The 27,566-nt window shown below is 54.3% G+C and overlaps 2 protein-coding genes across 3 annotated transcripts; both read left to right on the plus strand.

The window, feature by feature from the left end:
* The first annotated feature begins 809 nt into the window (after positions 1 to 809).
* LOC137462284 (digestive cysteine proteinase 1-like) lies at positions 810 to 6,562 on the plus strand. The gene is made up of 11 exons (XM_068172489.1): positions 810 to 916; positions 1,987 to 2,046; positions 2,288 to 2,380; positions 2,459 to 2,631; positions 3,345 to 3,588; positions 3,660 to 3,852; positions 3,951 to 4,144; positions 4,767 to 4,858; positions 4,942 to 5,103; positions 5,678 to 5,867; positions 6,206 to 6,562. Exons 1-11 carry the CDS (start codon positions 865 to 867, stop codon positions 6,391 to 6,393), a joined length of 1,641 nt encoding a protein of 546 aa, XP_068028590.1. The 5' UTR covers positions 810 to 864; the 3' UTR covers positions 6,394 to 6,562.
* Positions 6,563 to 12,982: 6,420 nt separating this feature from the next.
* On the plus strand, positions 12,983 to 27,318 carry FAM76A (family with sequence similarity 76 member A). 2 transcript variants are annotated; one of them, XM_068172570.1, is made up of 10 exons: positions 12,983 to 13,130; positions 14,243 to 14,307; positions 15,101 to 15,155; positions 15,713 to 15,865; positions 16,778 to 16,935; positions 17,336 to 17,422; positions 18,227 to 18,358; positions 23,555 to 23,690; positions 24,153 to 24,254; positions 25,614 to 27,318. In XM_068172570.1, the coding sequence occupies exons 1-10, from the start codon at positions 13,050 to 13,052 to the stop codon at positions 25,698 to 25,700; spliced, it is 1,056 nt and encodes a 351-aa protein (XP_068028671.1). In that variant the 5' UTR covers positions 12,983 to 13,049; the 3' UTR covers positions 25,701 to 27,318. The 2 variants fall into 2 exon arrangements, with proteins under 2 accessions (XP_068028671.1, XP_068028672.1); XM_068172571.1 differs by lacking the exon at positions 18,227 to 18,358 and having other exon boundaries at positions 12,985 to 13,130.
* Positions 27,319 to 27,566: the final 248 nt, after the last annotated feature.

The raw sequence follows: 27,566 nt of genomic DNA on the forward strand, positions 1-27,566 counted from the left end.
TGGCTCAAGCCAGTCCTGTGTCCACGGATTGCCCACTAGACATCAAACCCCTTATTCACCCCTTGTCCAGATAAATCGCTGGTGGGATGACCCCAAGATTTGGCATCGGTCACACTAAGCCACAAACTTCAGTGAACTCTGGGATGGGGATAAACCAGCCAGACCCCTGTCTGAGTGCCCCTGCATGCTGCCTGAGCCCCCGCATCCTGTGTGATCCCCCTGCACCCTCTCAGAGCCTCCCCAGCGCTGCCTGAGCCCCCCGCATCCTCTCCGAGCCCTCCTGGAGCTGGCTCTGTCCCACACTGCCCTCCCACACAGCTGGGCTGGAGCGGGACCCTTCGCATCTCTCCAGAGCCTTCCTCCTGCTCCTGGGCCTGCAGTTAGCCCTGCCGAGTCGACCCTCTTTCCTCTGCGGCTGTGGGTTCCATGTTTCCTCCAATGTTCTCACGGGGGCGCCAGGGCTGGTGCAGGCTGGGGACCTGTCCCCAGTGCTGCCACCCTTAACTTGGCACCCCCCGACTCATCCTGAGAGGGAAGGAAGCCTGGCTGACCCCAGCCTGGGGGGGGTGCCCCATCCGGTGCACCCACCCGAATGCTGCTTGAGGCATTTTGGGGCTCATCCTGCACCTCCCGTCCCCCGCAGGGCCCGGCGTTGCTCCATCTCCCTCGGCGGGGGCCCTGCCGGGACACGCTCTCCCCGCCGAGCGCCCAGGGGTGCCCGGCCCCCGGCAGGCACCACATGATGCCGGTTCCTTCCCTCCTCCGGGGAGGGCCCCGGCTTCTGCATTGGCTCCGCCGGGTTTCGCCGCCGCCGGCTCCAGCTTAAAGCTGCGAAGCCGGTGCCGGGCGAGCCGGGCGGCCAGGATGGGTGCTCTCCGCTGGCTCGTGGCCTCTGCACTCTGCATCGCTGTCCGGGGTGAGTCTGACCCCCACCCTGGCACTGCCACCGCTGGGGACACCCCGGGCATGGGAGGGAGATGGGGGGCACCCCAGCAGATCTCCTCCCGCTGCACCGCAGGGCAGGTTTGAGTCTGGGGAAGTGGTTTTATTCTTGTCGGGCCCCAAAATTTGCAGTTCCTCCAAGACACAACTGAGATGGGTGGCAGAGGGCGGGGGAGGATGTGTCTCGAGGGCTTGGTGGGGCTGGGGGCGTGAAAATAAAACTAAATTGAGGCTTTAACCCAACCAGGCAGGACAGCCAAGTGTGAGGGGACAGGGGTGACAGGGCGACCGTGTCCCCGTGGGACCCCCTTTCTGGGTGTTGATAAAGCCGAGCAGGGCTGGGAGGTGGCTGCACCCGTTGTTGCTGAGATGGCGTGTGATGGGTACCCATGGCACAGCCTGGGGTGCAGCTGGGGTCTGCTCGTCCCCGCCTGCCCCAGGGTTGGGGGCAGGGCTGCTCCCGGCTGTCCCGGGCTGGGCAGGCGCTGTCTGGGTCCGGGCAGGTGCTGCCGGTCGCTCCGGGCGAGGAGGAAGATGCTGAGGGAGGGAAGGGCTCGTTCCCAGCAGTTGTGTTGGCGTGGGGTTGCACAAGCTGGGAGCCCCGAGGGAGGCTGGGGAGGTCACTGGAAGATGCCAGGCAGAACCAGTAAGGTCCCTGGCACCCCTCAACCATTCCCTGTGTGTTGGGGACGGCTTGGCTGGGTCCCACCTTGGAAATGTTCAAGGCCAGAGCCACCAGTGCTGGGGGTGACACTGGGGCACCACTCCAATATCACCCAGGAACTGGGGTTCCCTGGGGGTGCAACAGTGCTGGGCTTGCTGCAGTGTCACGGCAGGCTGTGGCATGGTGCTGACCTTGGGAGGGTGTCAGTGCCTCAGTGTCCCTTGGATATGCCTTTGGATGAGCTCAGGAAGCTCTTTTGGCCAAGAAGGAAAGCCCCAGGCTGCCGGGAAGGGGAGCACTGGCTTGGCAGCCTCCCATCCCCATCTCAGCTGGGGGGGACGCACAGAGCCCCCCTCACCCTGCCCCTCTCTGCCTTTCAGGACAGGACTATGGGCCCTCCCGCCCACCCCCTCAGTTCGGCTCCATCTACCATGTCCGAGGTAACGGGACCCCGCAGCGCCCTGTGGTGGGGGGAGCAGAGGCCGTTCAGCCTGGGCCGGACCAGGCTGTCCCAGTGCCAAACTGGGGCAGGTTCCCACAGCCGAGTCCCCCTTCCTGACCATCACCCATGGGGCACTGTCTTGGTCAGCTGTGGGTCTGCAGACTCTGGGGGGCTCAGGGAGGGATGTTGGGGTGCGGAGGCTTTGGGGCTGACCTGTGTCCTGTGCGGGGGGCTCACAGGGATCATTAAGCTGCCCTATGCCGAGATCGAGGAGCCCTTTGAAGCCTGGTACAACCTGACGGGGAACAAGAGCCGGATCCAGTATTACGGAGGTAAGAGGCAGGCACCCAGCTGCACCCACCCTGCACCAGCAGGGCTCCTGTGCCTCAGTTTCCCTTTCCCTGGCACAGGGCAGGTGATAACCTACCAGCTGGCAGCGGTGAAGCCCTATGGGATGAGGTACAAGATCACGCCAGAGACGACTGAGAAGGAGGTGAACACCAGGAAGTGCTTCCAGCTGCCCGGCTCCAAGGAGGATGTGGTCACGGCTCAGAGCGTCTTCCCCAGCATGAGGGGCTTTAAGGTGGGAAACCTCAGAGCCTAGACCTGACCTGCCTGCCAAAGCATCTCCAGGCTGTGGGAGGGGGTGCTGGGAGATGCTCCTCTCTGTCCGAGGGCTGCAGGGTGCTGGGACCAGCCAGGACATGTCCCCACACCCCAGGGTGCAGGGAGGGCCACTTCCCCACCCGCACTGGGGCCGGACTCCTGGCTCCTTTCCCAACTCCAGCAGCCGTGTTGGGACGTGTCACATCCCACACAAACGCTGGCATTTCGGCATGGTTTGGGCAAGCCTCTGCACGGCAGCTCAGCTCCCGGCGGCCCCAGCCTGCATCAGGGCTAGGCACAGCACGTGAGCAGTGGGGACAGCAGGTTGTCACTGAGCTGGACACATGCCTGCATGGCAAGAGCTTGGAAACACGCAGCAAAAACCTGAAATCTTTTCAGATTTTTGGAGAAATGGTGCAGCCAGACCCCCTGCGATGGGTGCACAGATTGCTGTGCACAGTGGAGTGTCCCCAGAGCACCACTGAGCCAGGCAGGGGGGTTCTGCCCTGTGTTGCACCCCGTGTCCTTGCCCAGTTTCCATCCCACGCATGCCTGTGTGCTAATGGCCGTGGAGCCACTGGATCCAGCCGGAGAGCCGGGCGTGTGCGCTGGGCTGTGCGAAGGGGTGGGTGGGCAGCAGGTGGCCTGGGGGAGGTTGGGGTCCCCTCCCTGAGGCCGTGTCCCCCCCAGTTCCTGCGGGAAGAGTACTACGAGGGCCGCTACTGTGCCGTGTGGCAGAACGTCACCCGCTGGGCGCAGAAGAAGAATGTCTACACCCTGTGGGTGACCAACTCCAGCTGTGGGGTGGCCCCTGTGCACTATGAGATGCGGGGGTACAACAGCCTGCTGGGCTCCCACTATGACAAGTACGAAATCGCCTACACTGACTTCGACAACAGCTACCCCACCTCCGTCTTCGACCTCCCCGTCAATGGTGAGCCAGGGAGGGCCCCCCCATCCTGCCCGCGGGGCTCGGGCTGACAGCGTCCTCTCTTTGGTCCCCAGAGACCAAGTGTGGGGTGCTGCCGGGGAATGTGGCGGAGCACCGTGTGCTGGCAAACCCCATGGAGGACCTGGTGGGACGGCACCGGCCCTGGGCACACCGGGTTTTCCATGACTACCGCCGGCAGATGGGGCGGCGCTACAGCTCCGTGCGGGAGCTGGAGCACAGGCAGAGCATCTTCGTGCACAACATGAGGTACAGGCAGGTGGGGGGATGACGGCCCTCTGGGGGTGCTGCTCACGCCGAGGAGGCGCTGGCAGTGCCAGCTGGCGCTGTGTCCACCACGGTGGCAGGTTTGTGCACTCGCGGAACCGCGCCGCGCTCTCCTACACGCTGTCCCTGAACCACCTGGCCGACCGCACGCCGCAGGAGCTGGCAGCCCTGCGGGGCCGCCGCCGCAGCGGGACCCCCAACAACGGGCTGCCCTTCCCCACTGAGCTCTACGCCGGCATCATCCTGCCCGAGAGCCTTGACTGGCGCATGTACGGTACGTGCGGGGTCAGGGGGACGCCAGGGTGCTTTGGGAGGGAGTGCTCCTCAGCCAGGCCTGCGCTGAGTCCCACAGAGCTCCCCTGCTCCCCATCACCGCACCGGGCAGCCTGTGGGACTGTGCTGTCCCTTGGGGTGCACATCCGTGAGGCTGGTGAGACGCTGGCACAGGCTCTACGGAGAACCTGGGGCTGTCCAAGGCCAGGATGGACGGGGCTCGGAGCAACCTGCTCTAGTGGAAGGTGTCCCTGCCCGTGGGTGGAATGAGATGGTATTTGAGGTCCCTTCCAACTGAAAGCATTCTGTGTTTCTACAATTAAAGGCATCTGGGTCAGCACTTGGCCCTGAATTCAGTCTGGTGTCCCAGGGACAGATGTGACATCTGAAGCAACATCTGGCTTCACCCATGTCCCCATCAGCTGGGAGTGACACCCCCGGAGCTTGTCCCTAGCCAAGGGTGGGGGTCCCAGGTTTGCTAAGTGCATTTTCCCCCTTCTCAGTTAGCACCAAGGTCTAGCTGTGCTGCCTCTGGACCTCAACTCCTGCCTCAGTTTCCCTTCCACCTGCCTCCATCCCTTGGAGTCAACCCAGTTTCTCATCCCCTGCCCCGTTGTCCCCAGGCGCTGTCACCCCTGTGAAGGATCAGGCTGTCTGTGGGTCGTGCTGGAGCTTTGCTACAACGGGAGCCATGGAAGGTGCCCTCTTCCTCAAGGTGGGAGCAGGGCTGTGCCCCACGCTGTGGATGGGACGCCTGCAGGGTGCCTGTCCCCATCCCTGAACTGTGTCCCCCCGCAGACCGGCGTGCTGACCCCCCTGTCCCAACAAGTGCTCATCGACTGCTCCTGGGGCTTTGGGAACTACGCCTGCGACGGGGGCGAGGAGTGGCGAGCGTACGAGTGGATCAAAAAGCACGGGGGCATTGCCAGCACCGAGTCCTACGGTACCTACAAGGGGCAGGTGAGCAGGCCCTTGTCCCTGGTGGCCTTCTCAACATCTTGGGGCTTTAAAGCCATGGTGGGACTCACCTGGACATGTCAGAGGCACTAACAGGCTCTTGAGATGAGCATGCCACCTCATCCCCAAGGCAGCAGGCTTCTGTGGTTCACAGTACTGTCAAAGCCAAGCCCCAGGGCTCATCCAGGCTGTTTTGTCACCGTGTTCCTCAGTTTCTCTTCTTGCAAAACAGGGACAAGGCTCCTCCACCTGTGTGTGGTGCCATGAGTCACTCCATACCCCGGGGTACCCAGGGACGGACCAAAGATGCCTGGGAATGGGGATGTGGCAGCAAGATGCAGGCAACAGCCCTCCAGGGCTTTGGGTGCAGAGCCAGCTCCCCGCGTTGTGTCCTTGAGCAACTGGGAAAACATCCCCACCACCCTGGGCTTGGGAGGACAGCAGGGTCAGAGCCAGGATGCTCTCACAGCCCAAATTCCAGATCACTGCCTGCATCTGCAGGGTCAGGCAGGGGGGCAGGGTCCCAGCGAGGGGTCCTGGGGGTCCTGATGACAGTGTGTGTTCCCTGGGTGTGTAGAATGGCCTGTGCCACTACAACCAGTCTGAGATGCTGGCCAAGATCACGGGTTACGTCAATGTCACCTCGGGCAACATCACAGCGGTCAAAGCTGCCATCTACAAGCACGGCCCCGTGGCCGTCAGCATCGACGCCTCGCACAAGACCTTCTCCTTCTACTCCAACGGCATCTACTACGAGCCCAAGTGTGGTGAGACAAGCAGCACACGGGGCTTGGGAGGTCCTGGGTGTCCAAGGAGATGCCAGAGCACCTAGGTCCCATCTTTTTGGTCAAGGGAGGGTGGAGGGGATGAGCCCTGGAGTCCTCTGCAGCACCGTAGGGTAGCCCTGGGAGCAGGGATGCTGTCCGGACTGGGATGTCCTCTGGACAGGGATTACTGGACAGGGATCTTCTCCAGGCAGGGATGGTCTCCAGAAAGGAATGGTCCCTGGAAAGGGATACTCTCTGGGCAAGGATGCTCACCAGACAGATACTCTCCAGATAGGGGTGCTCTTCAAGTAAGCCCTCTGCCATGTCATTCCCTGCAGACAACACACCGGGATCGCTGGACCACGCGGTGCTGGCTGTGGGCTACGGAGTCCTGCAGGGAGAGACCTACTGGCTCATCAAGAACTCCTGGTCCACATACTGGGGCAACGACGGCTACATCCTTATGGCCATGAAGGACAACAACTGTGGTGTGGCCACTGAGGCCACCTACCCCATCCTGGCCTGAGCTCTGCAGGGAGAGCCCTGGGCAGCATTCTCAGCACTCAGCCCTGCACCAGGCCCTTCAGTGGAACCATCAGGAAGCCGGGGACACAACGGGACAGCCCCATTCAGTGCTGGACACAGGGCAGGACAGGGACACAGCACTGGGCTTGCCAATAAAGACACTGGAAAAATACTGCATGGCTTCTGCAGGAGGGATTCAATTGCTGCCCACACAGCTGTGCCCCCTGTGCCCCAGGGACACATCCTGTACAGATCCCTGTCCCCAGCCTGGTTTTCTTGGTCCTGTGGGACCCTAGGGGCCTCCTGGGGAGGGGACAATCCCACCTGGCAGAGCCAGCTGGCTCTTACAGCCAGTCCCAGACACCCGGGGCGAGGGGAGCGGCTCTTCCAGCTCTGAGATGGAGCACAAACAACCCCTGGGACTTCTGCTGAGATGAGAAATTCCTGGCGTGGGGTGTTGGTGAGGGGGAAGGCCTCCACCCTGTGCCCCCCTGCCAGAGTGCCTGCTGTGGCTAGGGGTGGGGACTTTGTCACCGGGGTGTTTGCCAGTGCCCCCAGCCGGGCACCTTCACTCCCTGGGGCTGCTCCCCTTTTACACCGTGGCTGTGGCTCGGCTGGCTGCTCTTCTTTTGGGCTCAAGCCATCCTGGAGAGCAGGATCAGTGCACAAGGATACTAAAACAGGGTGGGAAGTTCTCCCTGCCCCGATCGTGGTAGTCTCCCATCTTTTTGTGTGGGTTGCACAGGGGGCTTTGGGGTGCTCCTGAGCTGGTCACACCCCAGAGCTGTCATGCTCCTTCCATCTTTTCTTGCTCCAGAGCTTCATCCCAAAACCTCTCAGCCATGGAGAAGCCTCACCGCGAGCCAAGGGTCTGGTGCTGTTCTTGGGGTGTCCAGGCCACAGGTCAGCACAGTTCTGAAGGTTCATTGTGGGGGTTCTGGTGCCATTCTGGTGATGTCCACCCTGGGGATGGAGCTGGGTTGGCAGCCACAGTGGGCAGCCCAGGGCTGCCAGTGAGAGCTGCTGGCACTGCCAGGCTCTGCTTCCCAATTCGAGAGCCCAGTCGCCAGCAGGCAGCTGGGAAGAGAAACCTAGAAGAAGGGAAATGTCATCCCTGACTTGTAGCTGCATCTGCACAGGCTCTACCTTGCCCCCAAATGGGGTTTTGATAGCTGAGAAGTGACATCCCCCACGGCTACACCCCAGTTTTGTACAGCAAACCCCTGGCAGCACCTAGGGAGCTGCATTTCCCTCCAGGTGACACAACTGCTCTCATCAGTGCTGGCAGGTCATTGTATTCCCTTGTTTTCTTTCACTTGTTCACCTGCTTATTTGACAATTTGCTGATTGTTGAAGGGGTCTTTAATCATTCCTAGCAGGGAGGCTGGCTGGAATTCATGTCTGGGAGAGGAATGATCACTGCACAGGAATAATGTGGTTTGTTCCGTGGGAGTCCAGGTCTCCAGATCTTTGATTCTCTTGACTGCAGTCAATAAAATACGCTTTGACTTTCAGGGAACCGTGACTTTCAGGCTCCCTTTGGATAGGTGATGTCCTGAATTTGCTGAGGAACACAGAGGTGGCTTCGAGAGCTCGAAGTTTTGTATCCCCTGGATGCATTCACTGAAATTCTGCATTCATGGCATTGGGCATATCGCAGTCCTAAGCGTGGGTAGCTCAGATGGCTGGGAACTTAAAAAACGACCTATTTATTAGATTTGAAAGAGGAAACAGTAAGAAAGGACATACCTGAAGGAGGGTTTGCTGTTTGCAGAGCCAGATGTAGGTTCTGGCTCCCAGCCCGGCTGAGCTGTGACCTCCAGACTTCCCTGGACACCCAAACCTCAGAGTGGCTCCAAGTTTTGCAGAGCACAGCAAAGCACAGGCACTCTGAACCCTGCTATTTATTGGAAGCAAAGCTGGCCTGAAGCTCTGCATTTAGTTTCCTTTGGGAGAGGCATCCTGCAGGAAACTCCCCAAATTTGATACATTGGTGGCAGAATATTAGCTGTGGTTGGTGTTTAATGGAGTGAGCACTGTTCAAAGTGGGAGCTGAGAGGATTTGGGACCCACCTTTCATATCCCACCGTGAGAACTCCCTGTCCTTCTTAGTCTGTGGGGTGGTTTGGGAAATCTCCTGAGGTCAGGACTGGTGGTAGCCCTCAGTGGTTGGTTTCCAGTCCTGCCCCCATCCTCTATTAGATGTTTGTCATGGTCTCCACTCCTTCAGGGCTTCCTCTTTGTTCAGCTGCTCCTTTTTGGCATCTGCCAACTTAGACTGGGCATAGGTGACATCTGCCTGCACACTGAGCCCTTTCGAGGCTGTCCAAGCCAGTGGTGGCTCATGCTGGAGGTGGAAGCCTGCCTGGACACCTCCAGGGCTTTCCTGAGCCTGCAAACAAGTTGTTAGTCCTGCCTGATGCTCTCCTGATGGTTCTTTAGGAATTGATCCATGAAGATGCTCACCAAATGCCAGTATCACCACCCAGGTGAGTGACTCCACCTCAGCAATATCCTGGTTTATGACGAGATGGAGATGCTGATAGTCCTCATGACCCATGTTAAAGGTGAGGACACTTTACCCATCAGGGTTGTGCAGGCTGTGGAACAGGGCTGTGACATCTCATTCTTCACTGAAAGGGTGGTCAGGTGTTAGATGGGGCTGTCCAGGGAGGTGGTGGAGTTCCTACCCCTGGAGGAGTCCAAGGAATGACTGGACATGGCACTGGTCTGTGTGACAAGCCAAAGGGTGCACTTGATGATCTCAGAGGTCTTTTCCAGCCTCAGTGATTCTGAGATGCTGTGACTGAAGCCCCTGAGCGCAGCGATGCCAGCAATCACCCCGGGTTTAGGAGCTCCTGAGATAAACTGACGCAGGGATGATCCTTTCTCCTCCAGCCCTGCATCAACTCAACCCTGGGATGGGGATGGCAACCTCGGGGTGATCTTAACTCCATGCTGGGCTCCAACCCACCCACCCAAGGCCAGGCAGGACATGGGGAGTGAGGCAAGACGGAGGTCACCACCACAAACAGCTCCTGGGAGGAACTCTGTTTCCAGTGGAACAGCTCCTCTGTGAGTGAGAGCATCCAGATCTGTGGGATCAATCTGTCCACACATCCAGAAACTCAGGGTGGGCTGAGTTGGCCAAGCTAAATTATTCTCCGAGGAAGGGCGGCTGGGATTTCATCTGGGTTTGGTTTTTCGCCCTGCCCTCGGCTGTCCTGGATACGGCATTTCCCTCCGGAGGCAGCTGCGCTCCGGCACAGACCTCTGTGCAGCAATGCCAGGTGGCCAGAAAATGTGCTCCAGCCCAAAATCTGGCTGCCTTTCCCTGCTGGATGAATTATCTGTGAAAACCTCTCATGGCTTGCACAAAACAAGGTAATTATTCAGCAGGCGGGGGATACGCAGAGCCAGAGTATGAAATTATTATCTGTTAGTGATTTACAGAGAACCACAGACTGTGTCAAGGAACAGCAGCTGAATCAAACTTGCTTTGGCAACCTTGTGGCTCCCAAACGCTCCAGGCGACCCAGAGGGGCTGATGGAGAGCTCACATAGTACTGCTGTGCTGGGGGAAGGGGCTCCTGGGGGTCTCAGTCTCCCCAGGACAGAGCCAGGTGCTCCATAAAGGGGGAGGATGTGCTTTACATAAAACCCGGAGATCCAGGGGAGACTTTTGCTGTCTTACACAGTGACCAGAGATTTCTGGGGCACAAATAGATGTCCCTGCCCATGGCAGGGCATTAGAGATAATCTTTACAGTTCCTTCCAACCCAAACCATTCCACAGTGAAAGGGTGCATCTCATAGATCTGAACAGCCTTCTAAACTCTGAAGGCTTTAAACTGCTTTGCTGCCAGTGCAGCTCTGCTGGAAAATCACCGAGGCAGCGGCTTTCCAAGCGTTTCTTCTCACACTTCCTTCAGTAGCAGCTTTACAAACTCTCTTCCTCAGCCAAATGCTTCTCCCTTGGCACCCGTGACTGCTCTGGCAGGTTTGTTGTTCACATTCTCAAACCCAACCATTCCTTTTGCTTCAGCCCCAGGTATTTGCCACTCCATACCCCCCACACCCTGATTTTTAGGTTTTAATTGACAGGATAAGGTGGGGGGGAGAGGATGGATTCCAACTAAAAAAGGGTAGGGTTAGATGTTAGGAAAAAATTCTTCCCTGTGATGGTGGCGAGGCCCTGACACAGGGTGCCCAGAGCAGCTGTGACTGCCTTATCCCTGGAAGTGCCCAAGGCCAGGCTGGACCCGGCTTGGAGCAGCCTGGCACAGTGGAGGGTGGAAGGGGTAGAACTGGGTGGTCTTTGAGGTCCCTTCCAACTCAAACCTTTTCAGGATTCCACGATTTACTGTAGCAGAGTGCAGGCGGCGTTGCCCTTCCCCAGGTGCGCTGTCAAACCCCAAAATCTGAGCATCCCCAGTCCTCCACCCCCTCCTCCCGCAAAACCCTCCCCGGAGCACGGCAGCCCCTGAGCAGCGAGGAGGGGTTTGTTCCCAGCCAGCGCCGGCGCTGCCAAGCTCTGCCTCCCGCTTCCCACCGACGGACATTTCCCAATCACAGCCCAGCATCCAGCACAATGCAACTCGTGTCATGAAATTCAGTATTTCTCCTACACACAGCACATTTGCCCGGTGATTAAAACGAGTCCCCGAGGTAGCCAAGCACAGCAGAATTCCAGTTCATTATGCACACCCACGCAGCCAAGCTAAAAACCCAAGACACTCCCCCAGTCCTTCTTGGGAAAGCCTGAGCAGCTCAGATTTCAGCTTCACCACTTGCACCAGCCAGGACCGGGAATACTCTGTCATCTGGTGTAGGAAAAAAGGTAAGGACAGAAGTTTCCCAAAGATTTCAAGGTATCCCTTAAGGTCTGAGAAAGAGGGAAGGGTGTAGGAGCACAGGAACGTCGAGCAAATGGAGCAGATCACACAACTGTGAGTAGTTACTGCCTTTTGCTCCTTCCATCTTGGATTTAGAATGAACTTTTAGCACCAAAATGCCTTCATTTCCCCCATTTCTCAAAGCACCCGTTCTGTGTCACGTTGTACAAAATGACAACTACTTGATGAAAAATAAAAAAAAAACAATTATTGCATATATGCAGTGTATGGTCTGTCCTTGCTGCAGCAGCTTGAGTCCAACCTCATTCCCAAAATGAAACGGGGCCAGATCTTTTCCGTATTCCCACCTGGAGCTGCTCCCAAACTGCGGTGTAAGCACAGGGAGCTGCAGTTTGCCCTGACCCTGCTGCCCATTAAGGCCGATCCAGCCGTGAAATCAGCCATGGCTGTGCCTGGGACTTGTGGATGAGCAGCTGCAGCTGCTGCAGTCAGAGTGAAGAGGAAGCACGTTCACATGAAGGTTTTCCTTTCCCTGCAGACACAACCTCCTGCCTCTTTCTCTCGAGCCTCCAGCCACAATATTCCCACTACCCCTGCCCTGCTGGTGTCTCCAGCCCTCGCTGGAGTGGGTGGCTCTGCTCCTTCTCACCTCCATCTCAAGGCGGAGACGCCTTCTCCTCCTCCTCCTCCCCACATTCCTCTGCTCTCTTCCTCCTTCCCTCCCTCCAGGGCTGACCCTCCTTCACCCACCTCCACAGAGACCTTCCCTCGCTGCAGCAGCTCATCTGCGCAGCCCAGCCCTACCCCAGCTCCCCTCGCCTGTCACGGCCCAGCCACGGATCTCCCTTTCACCTTGTTCTGCTCTGGCCCTGCCGCCACCCCTTCACCCTGCCCTCAGCCCCTTCTTCGACCCAGCTCAGCTCAGCTCAGCCCGCCCAGCCCTGCTCAGCCCAGCCGAGCTCAGCCCCTTCTCCCAGCACTGTCCGGGCTCAGCCCCGTTCCACCCTGGCCTGGTACAGCCCAGCTCAGCCCAGCTCAGCCCAGCCCAGCCCAGCCCAGCCTCTTTTCCCAGCCTTGGCACACTTCAGCCCAGCCCAGCCCGGCCCATTCCCCCGGCCGTGTCCGGCCCAGGCCGGGCCAGTCCAGCCCAGGCTCTCCAGCCCCGGTTCCCCGGTTGTCCGGCCCAGGCTCTCCAGCCCCGGTTCCCCGGTCCTGTCTGGCCCTGGTTGCCCGGTCCTGTCCCGTCCAGCCCCGGTTCCCCGGTCCTGTCTGGCCCCGGTTGCCCTGCCCGGCCCTGTCCCGTCCAGCCCCGGTTCCCCGGTTCTGTCTGGCCCCGGTTCCCCGGTCCTGTCCCGGTCCCGCCCCGGTTCCCCGGCCCTGTCCCGTCCAGCCCCGGTTGCCCGGTCCTGTCTGGCCCCGGTTGCCCGGCCCTGTCCCGGTCCCGCCCCGGTTGCCCGGTCCTGTCCCGTCCAGCCCCGGTTCCCCGGGTCCCGGTCCCGCCCCGGTTCCCGGCCATGCCCCGCCCCTTTTCCCAGTCCCCGCCCCCTTCTCCACGCGCGATCTCGCGCGACCTCCCCCGCGCGCCGCGTCACGCGGGGCCGAGAGGCTGCGTCACCGCGCCCCCCGTGACGTCACCGCTTCCCCGGCGCGCCCCGCCCCGCAGCTGTGAGTGACGGCACGCCCACCAATAAAAAGCGGTCGAGGCGTGACTGACGCGGCGCGCGGCCAATGGGCGGCGGGAGGGGGCGGTGCCGCGCGGGCCGGGCGGGCGGGCGGGCCGCGCCTGTCAGCGGGGCGGCGGGATGGCGGCGCTGTACGCCTGCACCAAGTGCCACCAGCGCTTCCCCTTCGAGGCGCTCAGCCAGGGCCAGCAGCTCTGCAAGGTCCAGGAGAGGGGCTGGGGGCGGGCTGTGAGGGGGCTCTGGGGGAAGGTCTGGGAGGGAGCTTACGGGGGCTAATTTGGGAGGAGGCTGATGGGAGAGGAGTCTGAGGGGGACTGTGAGGGAAATGGGGGGTGATCTGTGAGGAAACTTGAGGGGGGTGGTCTGTGAGAGGTTTTGTGGGGTCTGAGGGGTAAAGAGCCTACTGGAGCATTGTTTGCGAGGGAGAGCACGCAAGGGAGTGTTTTTAAGGGGTCTGGAGGCTCTTAGAGGAACTGAGGCTAACTGGGGAGCTGTTTGTGGGGAGATCCTGGGAGTAGTTACGAACACTGGGGCCTTGAGGTGTCTCTTTGGGGTCTGTGAGTGAGCAGTGGGAGGGTGTGGATGAGGACCTGGGAGCTCTGGGGAGGTTTTGAGGGGCTGGAGCATGGGGCTAAAGCCTAGGGGCTGTTAGGGGGATATGCTGGAGGGCTGTTCAGGGGCGCTGTTCGTCAGGGGGACCTGAGGGCACTGAAGGCAGTTTGGGGGTGCTGGAGGTGTTTGGAGGGTGTTGGAGTGGAAGTCATGGGGTTGTTGAGGGGAATAGAGGGGAGGTGGGAGCTGTTCCTGAACAAAGGCCTGGGAGGATCTGGGGACGTCTGTAGGAGGTCTGATGGTATCTTGAAAGGGGTAAGGTGGGTTTTGGGGTGGGGGAGAGCAAGATCAGGGATGAGATAGGGAACACGGGGCAGGAACTGGAGTAGCCTGGGATCACTGAGGCTGGGACAAGGCAGGTGAATGTAGGGGACGCTGGGATGAGAGGAGAGCACGGCCAGGCGTACAGGAAAGTGGTGAATACGTGAGGCAGAGCCGTGTGTGCCTGCCCCGGGAGCCGGGGCCGCCCGTGACCCCGCTCTGTGGGTGTGAGGCACAGATGAGCCCTGGCGGTGGATCTCGGTTCACGCCTGGCTCACCTGTGACACATGGCATCCCCATCACCCTTCCTCTTCTCTCAGCATGACTGTACAGGGAGGAAGTGTTTGCAAGTGTGTGGATGTGGTGGGAGTGGAGGGCAGCGGGAGATCTGTGAGTCGGGGAGCAGCACTGCACCTCATGAAACGCCTCTGTTGTTGCAGGAGTGCCGGATTGCTCATCCCATTGTTAAATGCACTTACTGCAGGACTGAATTCCAACAGGAAAGGTAAATGCTTGCTGAACTGGGGAGGTCCAGGTTTCACGTAGAATGATCACACCTCAGGAGCTGTAATGCTTCCACACCTTCAGTGACTGAGCCTTAACGTGTAGATCGTTGCTGTGGAGGACTTGGGAGACCTTTGGCCACCTCCAAAGATCTGCTGGGCGAGTTGGAGTGTCTGAAGTGCACTTGGATTACACCTTTAGCTTGGGGTTTTTCTTCAGTCAGAGCTCAGATGCATCTTCCCATGAGTTTTCCTCTTGCCTGATGTCTGGCATCCAGCATTTATTTCCTGCTGTGTGTCCTTTAGCTGGGCTCTTGTCTTTTTGCATTTTGACAAGCTGTGTAGCTGTCAGAGGGAGGGCTGGTAAACCCAGAGCTGTGTGTGACTGTTGTGTGAGGTGTTCCTTCCTGTGTTTGTTGCACAAATACACCTCTGCCCTCTCCTGCCATGACCTCCAGAGTGGAGCCTGCCCCGATGCTGAATCACTCATGCTGCCAATTAGTCAGTGATCAAATCCTGTGTTTGTGTGGACAAAAACTGGGTGTCATCTGGGGGTGCCTTAATTAAAAGACACCTCCTAGTAATTTTTGGCCATCTATCCTCAGCCCAATGGGGATAGGAAAAGCATTTTGGTGTCTGAGTTGCTAGAGAGGTTGAACCCAGCCTCATCACCAGAGACAGAGCCGAGGGGAGGCTGGGATCCTAAGCAGGGATCCTGGGATCTGAACCAGGCTTCCTAAACACAGAGGTTTCATTTCTGTTGGACTGTGTTAATAGAATGATCTGTCTTAACAGCAAAACCAACACGATATGCAAGAAGTGTGCTCAGAACGTGAAGCTCTATGGCACAGTAAGTGAGGGGGGCTCAGCCCCCCCAGCCTCTCTTCCTTTCATCTCTCTTGTCTTTATCCTACTGAAGTCTCAGAGCAGTTTATGGACTGGCTCAGCTGTAAGAGCATGACTGATCAATAATAGGGGTCACTCAAGCATAAAGCTTTGACTTTTTCTATTCCTTTAGCACAAAAAAGAGCTTTGCATCATTTGAGACCAGGAAATGATCTATTTGATACCCAGTAGAAACAAGACTGCTTACACAGACTGAGATTGCTGCAGGAAGCAGTGATAAATCTTTATTTCCTCCTTGTCTGAAATCTGAAGTAGACATTTTGATTGGTTCTATTTTGTTGTTTTTTCTAAAGATTTCACAGCACTTGATAAATGGTATGAGTGCTATGGCTAAATACACTTAGCTGGAGACCAGGGATCCAAATGGAGTTTTGTCTCCTGGATCAGCATTATACTCTGCGTGTAATAAGGAAATAAAAGTTTGAAATTATGGGGAGAATGGGAACGAGCAGTGTACTATTGTAGTTAGAAGGCTGTAGCAGTTATTCTTATTTTTTAAAGCCAAAACCCTGCCAGTACTGCAACATCATAGCAGCATTTATTGGAAACAAGTGCCAGCGTTGCACCAACTCAGAGAAGAAGTACGGCCCTCCTCACTCGTGTGAGCAGTGCAAGCAGCAGTGTGCATTTGACCGCAAGGATGACAGGAAGAAGGTGAGTATTTGTGTTAAAGAAGGCGGAAAAGGTAAAAGGGCTGATCACAGTGATCCTCTGTCCATCTTCTTTACATCTTCTGCAGCATTTCTGACAGGACAAGTAGGAAAGGCTTCCCACTGCCAGATGGCAGGGTAAGATGGAATACTGGGAAGAAATTCCTCCCTGTGAGGGTGGTGAGGCTCTGGCACAAGGTGCCCAGAGGAGCTGTGGCTGCCCCTGGATCCCTGGAAGTGTCCAAGGCCAGGCTGGACAGGGCTTGGAGCAGCCTGGGATAGTGGAAGGTGTCCCTGCCCGTGGCAGGGGATGGGACTGGATGAGCTTTAAGGTCCCTTCCAACCCAAACCATTCCATGATCCATGTCTCTTCGTTATGAAGTGTTTTCTAGAGTTGAGCTTTGCTCTGGTTTAGAGCTCTTTAGTCTTTGAACCCCTGTGTGCCTCTGCCAGATCTTCTAAGATCTCTTGAATTTGGCCCAAGAGCTGGCAGAGGAGCAGAGACCTCTGAATGAAGTGTGAGGTGCTATTTGAGGAGAGGGATGGGGAATGATATTTGTTCCATAGCCTGAGGAGCTACAAGTGTCATACCTCCACCAGGAAACCCCTTCCATGGCTTCTGTACACCCTTTGCTTAAACACCCTGAGTGCTCTGTAGGAGGTGTGTCTTCTCGAGGCAGACTGCAAACATCTGTTGTTTGGAATGCTGCACCCATAATCGGTGCCCTGCTGAGCCTCCTGGAGCAGACACCCTTGCTGTTTTGGTCTCCAGCGACTGCCTGTCCATTCAGAGGATTCTTTTTGAGTCCCTGCTTGTTCATATGTAACCCTTAGCTTGAAAGTGCTTCTTGTATTTTCTGTATTTGTTTTGTGTGCAGGAAAAAAGACCAAAACTTCTTTCTGTCTCCCCTTCCAGGTGGATGGAAAGCTGCTGTGCTGGTTGTGCACACTGTCCTATAAGCGAGTCCTGCAGAAGACCAAAGAGCAGTGCAAACACCTGAGCAGTTCTTCCCGAGCCAGCCTGCAGGAGAAGGAGCAGTTCAGTAGGCTCAGCAGTGGCAGCCACTATAACAGGTAACCTTGGGGAGGGGTTTGGGCAGGGTCTGAGTTCAGGACAGTCTGGCTAAGTCACACTTTGCTTGTTTGCAAACCTCACTGTGCTGGTACAGCCTTGTGCTTCTTAGTGATCCAACTTACTGAACTTGTGCACTATGAAAGCGAAGTTGCATTTGTAAAATTTAATTATTAAAATGCAGATTTTAAGCAGGAGTTCTTCACCTACATGCTGCTCTGACTCATTGTTTTCTGTTTATTTTTAGTCTCCCGCTACTCTTCAAGGAATGGTTTTTTTATCGTTTTAGCACTGGGAAATACTGTTTTAATAGGATCAAAGTGGGTGGAAATATTTATCTGCCTCTCTGTCTTAGACTGAAAGTCATTCAGGTTCTGACATACAATTTCCTCCTTTTTCTAGCCAGAAAACCTTATCCACGTCTTCCATTCAGAATGAAATCCCAAAGAAGAAAGCCAAGTTTGATGCCATATCTGCCAATGGTGACAGGTGAGCCTGTTACATTGGGAAATTGTGGGCGGGGGGTTTGTTTGCTGAGTTTATATAAGTCAGAGTTGTGTGTGAATAACAGGAAGCTCTTATACTAGAGCAGGAGTCTTGGGCTTTGAGACCTCGAGGGGCTGCCCTAGAACCTGGCAGGCTAGTGCTACCTGGAATCTAGACATAGATTTGAAGAGGAAAAGAATACTGAGCACCTGTACCTGCTTGGATGGAGCAGGATCGAGTTGATGTTGGCTGAACTCCCCAACAGTCAGGAAACTGCAGCCAGACCAACTTTATTGTCTCTTCTGCAGCCACAGGGAGAGCAGGGCTGGTGAGGTCTGCAGGTTTTGTGCTTGGAGGTCTGTCAGACTGATCTGCAGGGAGAGCCTCAGAGGACAGGAGAAGATCCAGACCCACTTCCCATGTCCCCTCCTGCTTTTGGGGTAGAGACAAGCAATCAAACAGCTTTGCTTGAAAGGTTGTGGACTCCCCATCCTCAAGTGTTCCAGGCAAGGTTGGATGGGTGATGGAGCAACTTGGTCTAGTGGAAGGTGTCCCTTCCCATGGCAAGGGGGTGGAACAAGATGCTCTTTAAGGTTCATTCCAGCCCAGACCAGTCCATGGTTCTCTGATTCTAGGAAAGCATCGACCCCATTCTTTTGTCACACTTGATGCTGGATCATGTTGATGCCGGCCGCCTGTGCAGCGGAATGGGAGTCACTAGCAGAAACAGGAGATTGAGATGGATTTGTATTTTTATGGTTTTGTGCATGCATATTTTCATTCCTGCCTTTCCTCTCTGATTCTCAGCGTTCCTTCCTCTCCCGAGATGCTTTGCCCCCTTATCCAGAGGGCCCCGTCCACGTTGGCGCAGTGGGCTGCTTCCCAACAGACTCTCGGGGCCCACCATTGTCCTGTTGCTCAAGGCATTGACATCCTGAAGTGAGATCACCTATTGTTTTCTCCCCTCCCTCCCTGGGAACTGCCTCGTACACGGGAACTCTCCCTCTCAACGGAGCTCTTTCTAAACAGCAGGGATTTGGGAGCATGGACCAGAGCATAGTTAGTGCCAAAGGGTTTATTAAAGACACTGGTAATTAATCAATCACTACCTGCCTTCGGTGTCTCTGAGATCACAGATCTCTCCTATGGATACTCCTATGGATACTGTTGACACCTCGTGACTGTAAAATGCTCCCATGAGAAATGCCCGTCCCTGGAAGTGTTCATGGCCAGGTTGGATGGGGCTTAAGGCAACCTCATCTCGTGGAAGGTGACACTGCCCACGGCAGGGGGCAGAACGAGATGAGCTTTAAGGTCCCTTCTGACCCAAGTATTCTGGGATTCTATCATTCTGTAAAATAGAACTTTAATAATTTTATAGGGCAGTGGCACCCACAGAGTGGTCTGAAAGACCTTTTATCACCTGAACAGAATTTTTAGTTAAAAGCTGGAAAAATTTAAGGACTAATTGTGACTTAGGAGCCGTGGCTGAGTGTGGGGGGGTTAGAATTCTGTTGCCTTCAGTGCTGGTGGAGCCAGAGGAGAGAATGGAAACAGGGCCCTGGTAGAACTGGTGCAGCTCGTCAGTACTGGTGCAGCTTTCCCTCCAGAGAGGCAGCTGCTCTGGGCTGTGGGACAGCACCAGCTGTCTTTATCTCCTCATTAAATCCTGGGCTGAGATCTCACAACTCATTGTAACAGCCCTGCTGGCTTGAAAATACCCAAAAAGCAAAATGACCTGTGCTCTGGGTTGGTCAGTCATTTGTTTGGAAAACAGGAGCATGTATTGAAGGAATCAACGGCCTTCCTTTTGCTCTCATGTCAGATATTGTCAGTCTGGCTCCTGCAAGGCTGTAGGCCTTGCCATAGGCTTTTTTTTTTTTTTTTTGATGAGTTCCAGTAACAAACCAAGTGTAAATTTAGCAACTAAAGAGCTTCAGCGACATGCAGCAGAAAAGGCAAGCTGCAGCTGCCTTAAATAGACAAATGGCTGCATGTCTTGAGAAGAATAATAATGGGGGTTCCTTAAGTGTGAGTTTGGAGTTGTTGAGAGTTCTTTTATAAGGGTGAACCCCCAAATCCCTGCTCTTTATACACCTACCAGATTGTCCCTCCCAGAGTCACGTTGGTGTCTGGGGCACAGCCTGAGCATGGAGTTAAGGTCTGCTGCAGCACAAGGGTGTTTGCAGCAGCAGCAAAGTCTGGAGTAAACTGACACAACCAGCACCTCCTCCCTGCTGAGATCAGCCCCAACATCCTGTACCCTGGCTCCAGCCAAACCTCTGGTATAGCCCTCAACTGGACAAAATTTGGGCTTGCTTGAGCTCAGTTGACTTTGGCAAGACCTTCAGTCAGGGTCCAGCTTATCTGAAATTACTGCTTCTTCTTGGATATAAAATTCCTTTACTGTGTCATACTGAATTCCCTTGGTTTTGGTTTACATATTTCAGGGTGGTTGTTGCTCACAATGGCTATGATATGTGGACAGGATGATTTCCAAGAGTCATTTAAAGGGTGGTGTTGAATGGTTTGTTCTGGGTGAGTTCTGGGAGGAGCAAACAGCTCTGTTGCCGCTGCACTGGGAATAGTTTTCTCTCCCAGTGACTCGCAGCACATCTTGCAGCAGACCTGGCCTTACTAATCCTTCTGTGCTGCCAGTGCCCCATGGTCTTGTGCTGCCCAGCTTCACCTCCAGCCCCTGTGCTGGTCCTAACCGGGGCAGTCTTGGTGTCCCCATCATCTTGTGCCAATGCTGGCAAAGTGTTTTTATGCTGCAGACTCTGCAGATGAGCACACTGCGGTCCCTTCTCCTGTCACTGCAGACAAGGTGCTAAATTGTGCCTGTAACACCAGGCAGTGACAGCACTGCTGGCAGGGGGAGGGCAGCGGTGCCTCAGCAGTGAAGTTCATTTGTAAAAAGATTCTTATTTGCATAGGAAAGTCCTGGCATAGTTTAAAGCTCTGTGACTTGGGCTGTACTGCACTGAGTGGAGGATGTTTTTTCATAGAATCCCAGAATGGTTTGGAAGGGACCTTAAAGCTCATCTCATTCTGCCCCATTCCATGGGCAGGGACATCTTCCACTATCCCAGGTTGCTCCAAGGCCCCTCCAACCTGGCCTTGGACACTTGCAGGGATCCAGGGGCAGCCACAGCTCCTCTGGGCAAACTCTGCTTCACCACCCTCACAGGGAAGAATTCCTTCCCAAGGAATCTATCCTTCCCTTGTGTCAGTGGAAAGCCATTCCCCCTTGTCCTGGCACTTCAGGCCCTTGTCCCAAGTCCCTCTCCAGCTCTCCTGGAGCCCCTTTAGGCTCTGGAGTGGGCTCTAAGGTTTTCCCAGAGCCTTCTCTTCTCCAGGCTGAACACCTTCAGCTCTCCCAGCCTAGGTTCAGAGCAGAGGGGTTCCAGCTCTTGGAACATCTCAGTGGCCTCCTCTGGGCTCGTTCCAGCAGCTCCACATCCTTCTGATGTTGGAGGCCCAGAGCTGGAGGCAGCTCTGTAGGTGGTTTTTGTCTAAGGTGAAATGTGGATGCTGGTTTAGAGCCTGGTCTGTGCCTCTTCATGCCAGCCTGACTTGAATAGCAAAATCTTTAAGCTTGGCATTTGCCTTGCCTAATTTCTGCTATTTAACAGGTGTGGAGTTTCAGGCAGTCAATTTGGTTTCTGTTCCAATCAATAGAGAGAAGCAGGTGCCTTGGGAACAGCTCCATTTTTGTCCTCAGTCTCTGCTGAAAACAACAGGAGCTCATCATTTCCCTTTAATTTCTGGTGTGCCTTTTAGGCTGTTTAGAGATGGAGAGCTCATGTCCCCCTGACCTATCCCAAGGGGCTGGATCTTAAGTTTACTTGTAGAGGAAATGGCTTTTTTTTTTTTTTTGGTTGGTTGGTTGTTTTAATTCTTGATCTGTTCGTTAAAGGAAAGGACTGACTTGTGTTAACCAGTTTTCCTTTAGATTTTGGAGTCTCAGGCTGCTTCTGTAAGATGGTGTTTAAGACAGAGGAACCTTTCATTACTATCTTGTCAGTCTTAAAAAAAATACAAAGGAAGAGGAAAAAATGTCTGCTTTTTTTATTTAGCACCTTAACACGTTTGAAGGGGCATTTTGCAGCAACTGGACAGGAAAATACCTGTCTGGTATTTTATACCCCTCCAGGAGGAGATCTCAAGCCGGCTGTTCCCCACTGGTGGATGCAGAAGCCTTGGAGCCCCAGGGATGGGTGCTCTGTGCAAGGCTGGTGGCCCTCCTGTCCCTTCCTTGTCCCCACTGGGTGGCAGGGCTGGCTCTCACCTTCCTGGCTTCATTTGCAATGTGCTGGGCAGCAGCAGTTGCCAGGCAGGGAATTTTTCATGCTGGAGCTGCTCAGGGAAATATGGACGTCCCTTGGCACTCTTTATCATCCCAGGGCACGGCAGGAGGGAAGCGTGCCTGGGCAAAGGAATGGTGTGTCAAGGGATTGTTTTCAGCCAGAGGGAATTAGTGAGGGAGCCTTTCTTCTCTCTGTGCTGTTGGTTATTGTTGCTGTTGGTTTTTAAAATTTATTTCTCTCCTCCTCAGCATATTTGCACTGAGTGGGAAATTAAAGCTGCTGTTAATAATCTGCACACAGAAAGGTGCTGGAGCACACACCATCATCTTGCATAGCCTCCACTTGGGGAAACTACTGGGAAAGTTTCAAAATGGAGTTGTTCTGTGCTAGTGTGTGGGTATGAGCCTCTCTGCCTAGCACGGAGCTGGATCCAGTGTGCCCACAGGGCTGCCACATCTTAGTGTGGACTCTGCTGTCAGCATGTTTTAGCCATGCAAGGCTCCTCCGCTCTGGGCTGTCTCCTGCAGACCCTCAGTTCTGAGTTTTCCTCTGCCAGGTTTTCTCTCCCAGTGCCTCAGGACCATCCTCTGGCTCTCAGATCTGGGAAGCTGCCTCTCCTTAGTTTCCCTCTGTAGATCCCCAGCACAGTGGGGGAGCGAGTCTTTTCCCCTGCCACATCCTTACTAATGAGTCCTGTCAAAGCAGACTGTAGTGCTTTTAATTAGAAAATGGATCATTTCCAGGTGCTAGAGGAGACCCCACGTGAAGGGAGCAGCAAGTACCCTCTGCCTTAGGGTACAGGCTGGGGGCTGGAAGCACAGAGGTAGAAGCATCCTTAAGAGAGAGAGGCAGAATTTTGGGTTGAGACCATGCTTTCCCCACTGTGCTGCAGCTCCCAGCTTTTGAGTGTTGACCTACTCTGTTGACCTACTTTTTTAAAAAAAAGTCAGGCTTTGGGTGACCCTGATGATTTATTTTTATTTATCGGATAACAGCCAGACTTGAAGTAATCTTTTAGGTGAAGCTTTGTTGTCTTATTACTGTTCAATTTTTATACAGCAGTTTCAGGTGTGTGTGGCTGGGAGTGTGCTGCCCACTTAGCACGAGGAGATAAAAATCAGTTTTAGGGATGGAACAGAAGGCAGGGAAAAATCAGGGTGGGCTCCCTGGGCCGTGTGCCTGCAGCTTGTTGTACCTTATGATCTGGCATATTCCTGTAGCACAGGACTGCATGTGCCTGCCTGGGTCACCGGGTACCTCTTAGGGAGGTTTGTGATGTACCAGTGCAGCAGTTACTCATGCACAGATAACTCTGCTGATGGTCGCTTAGAGTTAGAGTACCTGGTGGTGTAGAGGTGATGAGCTCAGCTATTTCTCTGTCATCCTGGAGAGTTTTTCCTACTCTGGAATAATGAAACTTCTCCCTAAATTGCTTTATCATTGCAGAATCATATTACAAGGTCCAGTATGTTTTTTACCCCTTTTCCTTGCTCAGGACAATTTAGCTGTTTCCTTTTGCTCTGTTTGTTGAACTTGGAGGTTATTTGTTTCTCTTTCATGTCCCCTCCTTGCCAGAGTGTTTGTTTACATTCAGTGGGAAGTTTTGCAGTGCATCCAAGGACTGCTTGTGAGCAAAGAGATTTCCAAAGGGATGCATAAAGTTTAATTATCTCTCTGATTGCTGTCTTCAACTCTCTGGTTTGCAAAAGGATCATGAATGATCATGAAATGATTCCCATTCTCCGTTGAGTGCATCCGTGGGAGTTTCCCTGCCTCAGTGAAGAGGAGGGTTTTGTTGAGAGCCTCTCCCTGTTCTTTGCTGCAGTTTTTCTCCGGACCTCGCCCTGGACTCCCCTGGCACCGACCACTTTGTCATCATTGCCCAGCTGAAGGAGGAAGTGGCCACTTTAAAAAAGATGCTTCACCAGAAGGATCAGATGATTTTGGAGAAGGAGAAGAAGGTACAGTCCTTGGCTTGCTTCCCCCCCAGCAGGCTGACACGTTCTCACAGATCACACTCTGGCACAGCCTGGCTTTTTATCTTGGAGTTAACATGTCTGGCTGTTTTCCTTTCCAGGCTGCCTCCTTTCCAAAGCCAAAGAGGCTCTCTGGACCCACCCAGGGGATCTCATTTCATAAAGGGTCTTTTCCTGACTACTTTCTTGGAGACCTCTGTGTGTGGGCAAGACTGGGAACAAACATGCTGCTGCTTGGAGGATTGCAGTGCTAGCCCTTGCAGTTGCCCTGTGCTCTCAGTGACACAGCTCTGGTCTCATTGCAGTCCCTCAGCACCACCAGCATGTCTGTGACCTGAGCCAGTCTCACACACCTTCTGCAGAGACACTTTCCATGGCAGGAGGGTCTGTGGTGAGGGCAGTTGTTGCCTCTTCCAGCTCACTTGCTCCTTCCTGGTTTCTGCACAGATCACGGAGCTGAAAGCTGACCTGCAGTACCAGGAATCACAGATGAGGGCAAAGATGAACCAAATGGAGAAGACACACAAGGAGGTCATGGAGCAGTTACAGGTGAGAGCACTGTCACTTTAATTTGCTGAGCTGTGTTGTATCCAGGAGTGACTTGAGGACATTCCTGAGCTGTGTCCAGGAGCGACTGAGGACGTTCCTGATCAGAACACCCTGTGAGCTCCTGCACACAGGGCTCTGCTGATGTTTCTCAACCCTGTCCTACAGCCTCTGTGCTCTCAGGCAAGCCCCTCCTCAGCTCTGCATTGCATCCCAACCACCATTTACACCTACCTTGCTGCTCTCTACTCAGGCTCACTCTTACTGTGCTGTAAAGTGCTATGTTGTGTCCCTTATGGACTAGACAAGAGCCATCAAACTCACTTTACTTATTGCCAAAATCAAGTTTGAACCTGTTTCTCCAGTCTGCAGAACCTTTGTCAGCTCCCTGAACCTCTAAATCACCTCCCTGTGATTTGTGTGAGCAGTAACCAGAGAGAACAAAGGAACAATTGGCAGTTCTTTTTGCCCTGTATCTCTAGTCCGAATAAAGAAGTCCCTTAGCTGATGGAAGCAGGGAGAGCAGGATTCTTGTCATGGCTGTGGAAACACAGCAGACTATCAGCATGAATAGCTTGAGCCACCGAAGGGATCAGGTCAAAGGGGAAGAAATCAAACACAGAAATGAACTTCGCACCATTTAATTACTTTGGGTATATAAAGCTCTAAAGCCCCAGCAATGAGAAGTGGGAGGGGATAAAATAAAAGGCCTCTGTTGCCCCTGAGGAAACAGCCCCTCCTCCATCCACACCCACTCTGGGGAAGTATCCCAGTGGAAGGCAGGTTCGAGGCCTCCAGCTGCTGTCAGAGTGCTGGTGCCTGTGAGAATCCCTTCACAGGACATGTGCTTCTGCCTGGCTGAAGGCTGGAATGTTGGGATGTTGGAATGTGGTGTGGAGAGGGCTGGATGTGCTGTTTCTGAAGGTAAAGGAGCATCAGATCCGGGAGCAGGTGTGCACCAGCCACCTCCCTCTCTTGGGGCTTTCCATGTCTGTGCTCAGCTCAGGCTGACACTGCCCAGAACTCTCTGGTGTCCAGACGTTTTACTTCTGCTGGTATTGGTTGAGTCTCTGAAAACCTTTTTCAATGACCACAAAATGAAAGTTCAGATCCTCTCAGTGTATTGTAGGTGCTTTGAACTGTTCATATGATTGATTTTTGAATGGTCTCATGGGTTCTGTCATCTTGTCTTTGTCTTTTCCTGTGGGGCTGGGATGGGAGAGCCCTCTCTAGGAGTTTAGCAGTGAGCTCAGCATCTGCCACCCTTTCCACCTGTGTGCAGGATGTCAGCAGCTTCTGCACAGGAATCCCAAGAGCTAATGATGGTGCATGCCACTAAGCACCCATTTTGCCCGTTTCCAGGCCAAGAACAGAGAACTCCTGAAGCAAGCAGCTGCCCTGTCAAAAGGCAAAAAGCCTGAGAAGTCAGGAGCAATAACGTCCCCTTAAAGCCAAGCCCCCAGCCTGGGAGCTTTCCCCAGCATTAGCCGAGGAGTGTGGGAGACCTGCTGGATCGCTGGAAGCCCAAACCTCTGTGTTCTGGACTCCATGGGAATTCCTGGTGCGTGTTACCTTCTGACAGCCTGCTTGAGTGTGGCCGGTTTTGATCCATGGGGAGAGGTCCCAGCCTTCCTAAATCCCCCCTGAAGTACTGTTTTCTGGAAGAAATCTTTTCCTAACCAGTTGCTACCACTGCCAGCCCTTTCCTTGAGCAAACAGGAACCTGCTGCATTCGTGGTTCCCAGCCTGCTGCTGTGAGGGAATTGCCATGGCCAGTTGTTCTGCAGATAAAATGGGAGCTGCGTGTGGTGGGGGCTGGATTTTTTTTTTTTTTCCCTTGAACTGTTCCTTCTTCAAAAGAGAGCTGAGAACTCACCAGCCCAACAGGTGTTCCTGGAAGATTGTGCCACTGCTGACAACAGTTGATCCAGCTTTTTGAAGATGCTTCCAAAATGGGGGCCATGTATTTATCTTGGAAGATTTTTGTGGTTTTGTTTTGTTTTTTTCTTATTTTCTCTGTCAACTTGGCAAACCAAACTGCCTGGTTTTGTGTTTCCTTGTTTTTCTGATGAGAGCTTTTGGGTTGGGAGCCAAAGTGGAACGATACAGCCCCCAACCCACCCAGAATTCCCCCCACCCCCCAGTGCCCTGGTTGTGTGGTGACCTCTGGGATTTTGATGATTTCTGCAGCTTGGTGTGATCAAGTGTCTCTTACTCCATTTCTTTACACAGAGAGTAAGGATATTCCCTCTCTTCCCCCTTTCCCTGCCCCTTCCAGATGCAGGGGCCAGGTTGGCTCCAGGAAAGCACTTACTCAGGCAGCGACCTGAGCCAGGGAGTGTTTTTTGGGGCACTCCAGGGATTTTTCTCACTGCTGTTTCCAATCCAGCAGGATCAAAGGGCTATGAGAGTTCCCTGTACCAGGGATGTGCTGCCCCAAAACAGCACAGCTGCCACTGACCCTTACAGCCAGACCAGCTGGGGTAGGTCCCCCCAGGCACCTGTTTTGGGGTGATGGTGGTGGATAAAAAGCACTTGGAGGGGGAGCACCACACAACTCCGGGCTGGCAGGAGCTCCTCGACAACCCGAACGCCAGTCAGGGAGTGGAGAAACATCTCAGGGCTTGGAGACCCCCGAGCAGGGGCTGAAGGTAGGTAAGAGAACTCATGCTTTTGCTGCAGGGCAGCTGCTCCGTCAGGGCTTTGATGAAGCTTTTAACTAGAGCTTGTGATTACTTTTTTCATCCTTTTGTTTCCTATTTGTTACTAAAGTTGATTTTACTCAAAGGCACTTTTTTGGGATGATGTTGGCTTCTGGCATGGAAGGAGCACATTTCATCAGACACTGCCATGTGTTTGTTTTTGCTTTTTCTAAGAGACTTTTGATGTGAAAACAAGCAAAACCAGAAATTGTTACACTTTGCCTGAGTGTGGCAAAAACTCACCCGGTTTTATACTTTAAAAATTGAAGTGCATTGGTGGGAGTTTTTTTAACTGTGGGCTTTGCTTTTATTCCTTCCCTCAACATACAGAAATAAAAAGAGGGAGAAAGGCCCTGTAAATACTGTTCAGTAGGGTTTTTAATCGTGATAAATTGCTCCTGCCGTTGCATAGCTGATTTGTAGCACCAACATCGTTTCTTTGTATGTTTGTAATGATGAGATTTTCAAGGGACGCTTTGATTTGTACAAATGACACCTGTAAAAGTGGTTTTAAAAAATCCTCATCTGTGACTGATACTTTGTTTGCTTTGAAAAGGGAAAAAACAAAACAACCAAAGTACCTCTCCCTGCCTGGAGCTAATTTATCTCCTGC

The sequence above is a fragment of the Anomalospiza imberbis genome, chromosome 25 (assembly GCF_031753505.1).
Source record: "Anomalospiza imberbis isolate Cuckoo-Finch-1a 21T00152 chromosome 25, ASM3175350v1, whole genome shotgun sequence".
Taxonomy (NCBI): Eukaryota; Metazoa; Chordata; class Aves; order Passeriformes; family Viduidae; genus Anomalospiza; species Anomalospiza imberbis.

What these genes read in the sequence shown, in the direction of transcription:
- LOC137462284 (XM_068172489.1), top strand. Translation starts at nt 865, where the DNA reads ATGGGTGCTCTCCGCTGGCTCGTGGCCTCTGCACTCTGCATCGCTGTC. An exon ending in AAGGTGCCCTCTTCCTCAAG is followed by an intron (nt 4,859 to 4,941) that starts GTGGGAGCAGGG and finishes GTCCCCCCGCAG; the next exon opens with ACCGGCGTGCTGACCCCCCT. An exon ending in ACGGTACCTACAAGGGGCAG is followed by an intron (nt 5,104 to 5,677) that starts GTGAGCAGGCCC and finishes CTGGGTGTGTAG; the next exon opens with AATGGCCTGTGCCACTACAA.
- FAM76A (XM_068172570.1), top strand. Translation starts at nt 13,050, where the DNA reads ATGGCGGCGCTGTACGCCTGCACCAAGTGCCACCAGCGCTTCCCCTTC. An exon ending in ATATCTGCCAATGGTGACAG is followed by an intron (nt 17,423 to 18,226) that starts GTGAGCCTGTTA and finishes TCTGATTCTCAG; the next exon opens with CGTTCCTTCCTCTCCCGAGA. An exon ending in CAAGGCATTGACATCCTGAA is followed by an intron (nt 18,359 to 23,554) that starts GTGAGATCACCT and finishes TCTTTGCTGCAG; the next exon opens with TTTTTCTCCGGACCTCGCCC.